Source organism: Cornus florida, unplaced genomic scaffold (genome assembly GCF_030987335.1).
Source record: "Cornus florida cultivar Cherokee Brave unplaced genomic scaffold, ASM3098733v1 CherokeeBrave_3.0.0_Hap2_Chr01, whole genome shotgun sequence".
NCBI lineage: Eukaryota > Viridiplantae > Streptophyta > Magnoliopsida > Cornales > Cornaceae > Cornus > Cornus florida.
Window position 1 is genome coordinate 31,719,133 of NW_026775571.1, and position 6,875 is coordinate 31,726,007.

Here is a 6,875-nt window from a genome sequence, read left to right on the forward strand (position 1 = left end):
GTTGAAAGCATGGGAGTATAGGATCATTGTATGTGGAGGAAGTTTGTTGATTATTGATTTGTTGTGGAGGTGAAGTGATTGCTACTTGCTTTGTTTCTTGTTTTTGTTTTGTTTGTGCATGCATGGTCGAAGGTCATTAAATCCAACTCTTGTCCCACTTGATTTTCATCTTGAATCTGTTATTCGTAATCCTAGGGGAAGAGGTAGTTCTAGTCATTACATTTCATCAAAATGAGGACCATGTGGAGGACCTTGGTCACATAGACCAACAAGGTATCCTCCACCCTAATGTACATCATGACAACATCCAAGTTCCATTAGGCATGCCGAGACCTTTCATTCATCCACAACAACAAGGCCAACTTCCATTGGGAATGCCTAGGCCAATGTTTGCTGAGTTAGCTTATTTTCGGGATAAGTGCCTGAAAATGGAAATAATACGAAATTAATCTAAAATGGCAAAGTAAGATAGATAAAGGTTCTAGAATATCCAAGCTTAACGGGTTAAAATGCGCACAATTCAGTGCTCATCAGATGTGCTCTAAATGGTGGTAATTGAATACATGTGGGTGCATTATATTCATTCGGTACATAGTGATCATGCAAAGCAAGAGGGGGATTTACAACCAGTGGTGCTACACTAACACCTTGATTACCTTGAATTATGGGCGGTTGTGGAGCAAACATTGATTAATCAAAGAAAGGAGCAAAGTGGAGAAAGAAAGAAGCAAAAAGAAGCCAAATGTGGGAAACAGCAAAGTTCGATCGATCCAACTTCAGAGTTCGATCGATCCAACATTCATCGATCTCAGCATTTCAAGATGGATCAAAACTATGATGTTCACATTCAGAAATCCAAAAGTTCGATCGATCCAACATCATTCTTCGATCGATCGAACCCCCTTATCCTTATCCAAATGATTGATCTTATCCACAGTTGTACCACCTACTAACCATTTTTGTCCTTTTCCCAAAATATCTTCAAAAATATCTCGGATTTGTCTTTTCCCAAAAAGCTCAGCCAGTTGGATCGATTCAGCCTTAGTTCGATAGATCTCAGCCAAGTTCGATCCATCCAAGTCCAAGGTTCGATCGATCGAACTTTCTCCGGTGCGAAAAAGTTAAAAAGCCAGCTCATTCATTCCGTCCTCTATCCAATCATTGGGGAATATGCCTTGCACGACCCCAGCTCATTTGGTGTGTCACTTGACCTACCTATAAAAGGAATATGATGCACTTTTTGAAAAAAAAAAGATTGGCAATTTGGTAAAGGCAACTTTAGAGGCTATTCTTAGTGTAGAAGAAAAGAAGAAGGAGGCTAGAGACACCATTAGAGGCCTTTCATCTTCCAAGGAGCAGATTTCATCCATGGAGCTTGCCTTTGAGGATTGAAGGAGCATCACTATGAGTGGCTAAACATCCTCTTGGGGCTAAAGTTAGCCCCAAGCATGTTTTCTTTACCTTAATCTTGTGTATTATTGAGGGATTAGTGTTGTAATACATTTTTTAACACTTTGATTTATATAGATCTTGTTCATTCAATGATTTATATGGTTTAATGCTTTCAATTGATCATTTCATTCTATCCATATGTTTATGTATGCTAGAATAGATGTTCATGTGCTTATCTCTATTTCTTGTGTTATTGATGCATGTCTATGTGTATTAATGCTATGGATCTAGAGATTGTCAAAAAATAGTGCTTAATGGAATGTTCTTATTATTTTCTTGATGGTTCATACTTATTCCTTGATGGACTATGCCTCTCTCTTAGTTTATTTTCATGCTAGTAGTGTAGATGTAATGTAGTTGTAGTGTAGTGTTAAATGGGAGAACAATCTATGCTTGTTGTTTGATATTCCATACTTTTCAATGCAAGTAGCACATGTCTCTAACCTTGTGGTGTATTTGGATTGTGAGCTTAATGAAAGGATTAATGACTTGTTTTGATCTATTGTGCCTTTCACATGTTATTTAGACAATATATGCTTCATTGCTTGATATATTGTGCCTTTCACATGATGTTTAGACAATACTTGCTTAATTGGTCATCCTTGCTAATTGAACCAACCAATTTCACACACACACCAATATTGCAACACACCTTACCCTCATTAGTCACTTGTTAATGGTATAGAGATGCATTGCTTGGTGGTAATCTCTAAACCCCAAGACATCTCTCTTTCTTTTACTTACTCTTTATTGCATTCATACTTAATTTAATTTAGTTGCTCTCTAGTTTAAACAACCAACCAACCATTACTTGATCACTCGACCTACTAACCCTAATCTCGATTCCACAACACAATTCGACCTAGCACAATCCACAATCCCTTGGGACGATCCCTACTCGCACTAACTATATTTTTAGTGAAGGTAGTAATGGCTTTATAAATGTAAAACTTGGCCCTCACCTTAATGCACACTCTTAAGTTTGATGGTAGTGCGACCATGACCAGTCAGTTTTTGGCACTGTTGCCGGGGATTGATTGATTTGATTTGGCAACGTCGAATTTGTGGAATTCAATTAGGATTAGTACTCTTTTGATCGTGTCTTTATTTTATTTTTATTTTTTCTTTTGATTACTCATTATGTTTGTTTTTGATTGACTAGGTGCATTGAGTTGAAGAGAAGCCAAGCAAAGGAACAATTAAGCAAAGGAGCTAAGCAAAACAAAGGAAAAAACTAAAAATTGAAAAACTGTTAAGCTAAGCTAAATTTGGAGTTGAAGTGCTAGGACCTTTATGAGACTTTCTCTACTCAAACTCCTTAGTTAAATCTCATGTATCGACAAAACTTCATCATCTACGTATATATCTTCTTCTTCATCATCAGGGTTGGCAGGAATATAGTCTTGCTTGAACCATTCGTCTACTTTGATCTCTGCCATTGTTATCCTTGTAATAGGGTTGGAATCAAGAATTCTCCTTATTAAGTTTTGTGCTTCTGGGATTAGCCATTTTGGTATCTGAACATCCCCTTGAAAATCTGAAATGCCTCAAGAGGGTTAGAGACGGAAAGTTCATGAAATTTCAAGTCATAAAAATGCGTTGTATATATAAGTAGAAAACACACGCACATATAAAGAGCTTTGTATGCGAATTTGTTTCTTTACTAATAAATTAAGAATGAACACTTGTAATTAATATTTGTACAAGTGGACTATTATTGGTTTTCCCAGGTTTAAACTCTAGTGCATCATATTTTGTAAAGAATTATATTTAATACTATAATTTTATTTAACTCTTTTTTTTTTTTTTTTTTTTTCTTATAGTAATGACATAATCACTTCAGATTTAAAATATATGTATGTATATAGCCCAAAATTCAATGGTGTGAAATATGAGACACAATAACAAAAAAATTGTTCTAAATTCATAAAATTATTTGTAGACAACCAAATAGTTTTTTGAATTTTTGTTTTTCAAAAACTGTTTTGTAATTTTACCTGTTCAGAATTTTAAGAGAAGAAAACCATGCAAGGCTTAATATTTCTGTGCCAATTTGTTTTTTTACTGAATAAATTAAGAATGAACCGGCGCTGTACGACAGAATAGTAAATCAAGAACAAAAAATTAACATCATATCACATGATAAAAACAAACAATTTATATATGTTATAAAAAATGTCGTTACATTTACAGTGCTATTACAATGGATGAAAAAAAAAAAAAACAATTCTAATCCAAATCATTCAGCTGTCGACATCTTGAAGCGACAAATCGGACAAAAGTTACCTACCTCCAGCCAATGATCAATGCAATCTTCATGGTATACATGATCAAAGATAAACCTCTAGATACAATTGACTGTTTGTACAGTATTTGATCTTTGTAATTCGAGAAAATTAGAGTGTCCCCTAAAATCCTGAATGCACCACCTCCATATTCTTGAGCCACTGTTCGCACCTCAAACTCTTTCGGCATAATATCGATAGGTTCATCCCCTGGTTTCTCTGGTTCTTTAACAAGAACCATTCGTCTGAACTTATCCAGAAAATGTCATATAAAGATTACGTTTTTAGGGCTTTTGGGAATTATGACTAAAATGATTGGTGCTGTCGGCATATACGTGTGTGTGTATACTAATATACATACCCTGATTCGGTGGGGCGAGATTCGAGCCAAACTAGGTGGCCATGGCCGTCGACGGCTGTGCCGCCGAGACGCTTCTCGCCGCCAGAGACAACATCGGCGGTGATAGGGGACTTCCAAGAACCATATGGTGCAGTGAGCTTCTCTGCGGTTCCTTCAATTGATGCTTTGACAGTTGAAGCCATTCTCTTGCAGCTTCGTTGTTGATGAGTCTGGCTCTTGGTGAGTAGTCTGGTAATTTGGTTGAACGAGGATGAGGAGGACAGAAGCCGCGCAGTTAGCATCACGCTGTGTATATTTTTGAAGAGGAATTGCTAATTTGGCTTCGGCAGCCTTCATACTCCTCTGGTTTTTTCAAAAATATGATTTTTTGCTAAAAAGATAGTATTGTAATTTCAAAAATATGATTTTTTAAATAAAAGAGAATATAATAAGAGTAATTTAGTCATTTCACATACCCTTGACGTCCAATTGACAGAGTTGGGGTAAAATGATAACTTTATTTTATTATTGGGGGGGTTTTCAAACTGATTGAGATTTTATGATCAATTTTTAATAGTATTGGGGGTTTACAGAAATTTGTCCTTAATACTATAATTTTATTTAACTTTTTTTTTTTTCTTTTTTTTTTTTATCTTTTATTTTTTATTAGTAACGACATAATCACTTAAAATTTAAAATATATGTATATATATAGCATATAAACTAGGTGCAAAATTAAAAGGTGTGAAATATGAGGCACAATAACAATTTTTTTCACTTAAGATTTAAAAAAAATGTCTTTATATAGCATATAAACTAGGTGCAAAATTCAATGGTGTGAAATATGAGACAATCAAATAAGTTTTTAAAAATTTTAACTGTTTTGTAATTTTACCTGTTCACGTTCTCTATTCTTGAAAACAATTTTAAGAAAGAAAACCAAGCAAGACTTAATATTTCTGTGCCAATTTGTTTCTTTACTGAATAAATTAAGAATGAACCATCGCTATATACAGAATAGTACATGAATTGAAGCTGTACGAAAGAATACTAAATCAAAGAACAAAAAATTAACAACATATTACATGAATTGATAAAAACAAAACGATTTATATATGTCATAAAAAATGTCATTACATTTACAGTGCCATTACAATGGATGAAAAAAAAAAAAAAAAATTCTAATTCAAATCATTCAGCTGTTGGCATCTTGAAGCGACAAATCGGACAAAAGTTACTGATCTCCAGCCAATGAATAATGCAATCTTCATGGTAGACATGATCACAGGGCATGCGAGTGACTTCAGAACCAACTCGAAACTTGACGAAACAAATTATACATTTATCAATGTAACCTCCTATCCATGGTACGGTCTTCAACCCATCATGGTCTTCGTCCACGTCCTCGTCCACCTCCCTATCCCACGGCCACGGCCACGGAAAATACGTAACCATCATGTCTATGAAAAAAAAAGGTGTGCTAGTGGTGCTAGAACAAGTGACTTGTTCTATGTCACCAGAGAGAATCCTACTAAATAAATCGTCAGTTGTGTCCGAGAGCTGGTCACGATTGCGGGTGATTACCTCCGTACTGGTGTGGGATCTAGAGAAGGGTTCGCTAGTAGTTATGGCTCGACAATCAGAGAGAATGCTATGAAATATATGGTCACGATCGAGGGTAATTCCGACAGTAGAGAGGAATTGAGAGAAGCATGAGTATGCTTCGTCATCAGACAACAACACAGTGGTCGAAATTGGGTGTTTTGTTTTACTCAATTCAACACTTTTTTCTGAGACTAAGGCATGGTTGAAATCTTTTCTGTCAACGTGTGCCATTAGGCCAAACGAATTAGCCGGTGGAGAATCAAGATTAAGATCAACTCTGCTGAACCACCAATATGTGTGTAGCCGATACATCATATCCAGTAAAAAATAGAGATGGATGGAGATGATGTAAGTAACCTTTGCACCTCCAATATCCTTCTCCTTCCCACGATGAGATCCGAATGAATGGAAAGGAAAATACTTCCACCCCAATTTCTGTGGATGGGAATAACAAAATAGCCCAATTTATGAGACTCCTTGTCAGAATGGGAAAAGAAAATTCCAAAATAAAGAAAATAAATACACCATATATAATAAAAATTGATGAGCTCGATCCACAATTTACGCTACCCAAAAATTGGAAATAAACGCCGAGGAGAAGAACGAATTAGGGAAGACAGATTTTGATAGCAATAATATATGACATATAAAATCTAGAGAGAGAGTAGCAACCTGTGTCTCGTTGCTTGTCGAAATACGACAGAGATGGAAGGAATTAGTGGAAGAGCTTCAGATCGAAGGAGTTGGCCAAGGGGAGGATCTACGGCGGCTGAGGACAATAGCCTCCTTGTGTTTACCCTTCCGAATGAAAAAGTGTATATTTTTAGGGTTAGATACTATATATATCTACCTGCGTCTCGCTTGTCGAAATACGACAGAGATGGAAGGAATTAGTGGAAGAGATCCAAGGAGTTGGCCAAGCGGAGGATCTAGGGCGGCTGAGAACAATAGCCTCCTTGTGTTTACCCTTCCGAATGAAAACGTGTATATTTTTAGGGTTAGATACTCGAGAGAGAGAGAGAGAGAGAGATAGGTAAATTGCAAAAAAAACCTTCAACTATGTTTAAATTTGTAAATAATCCTCTAAACTATGTTTTGTCCATAAAACCCCCTAAACTATCACATTTAGTTGTAAAATGTCCTCTTGTCTTTCCCATTTTTCATTAAATAACAATAATATCCTTTCGTATTAA

The 6,875-nt window shown here is 35.8% G+C and overlaps 2 protein-coding genes across 2 annotated transcripts; both read right to left on the bottom strand.

Annotated features, from left to right (window-relative positions):
• Positions 1–3,021: 3,021 nt before the first annotated feature.
• Positions 3,022–4,433, bottom strand: LOC132294423 (uncharacterized). Its single transcript, XM_059792272.1, has 2 exons — positions 4,099–4,433; positions 3,022–3,982 (listed from the first exon to the last, which is right to left on the bottom strand). Exons 1-2 carry the CDS (start codon positions 4,377–4,379, stop codon positions 3,739–3,741), a joined length of 525 nt encoding a protein of 174 aa, XP_059648255.1. The 5' UTR covers positions 4,380–4,433; the 3' UTR covers positions 3,022–3,738.
• Positions 4,434–5,167: 734 nt separating this feature from the next.
• On the bottom strand, positions 5,168–6,668 carry LOC132294412 (uncharacterized). Its single transcript, XM_059792262.1, has 2 exons — positions 6,355–6,668; positions 5,168–6,117 (listed from the first exon to the last, which is right to left on the bottom strand). The coding sequence occupies exon 2, from the start codon at positions 5,995–5,997 to the stop codon at positions 5,269–5,271; it is 729 nt and encodes a 242-aa protein (XP_059648245.1). The 5' UTR covers positions 5,998–6,117; positions 6,355–6,668; the 3' UTR covers positions 5,168–5,268.
• Positions 6,669–6,875: the final 207 nt, after the last annotated feature.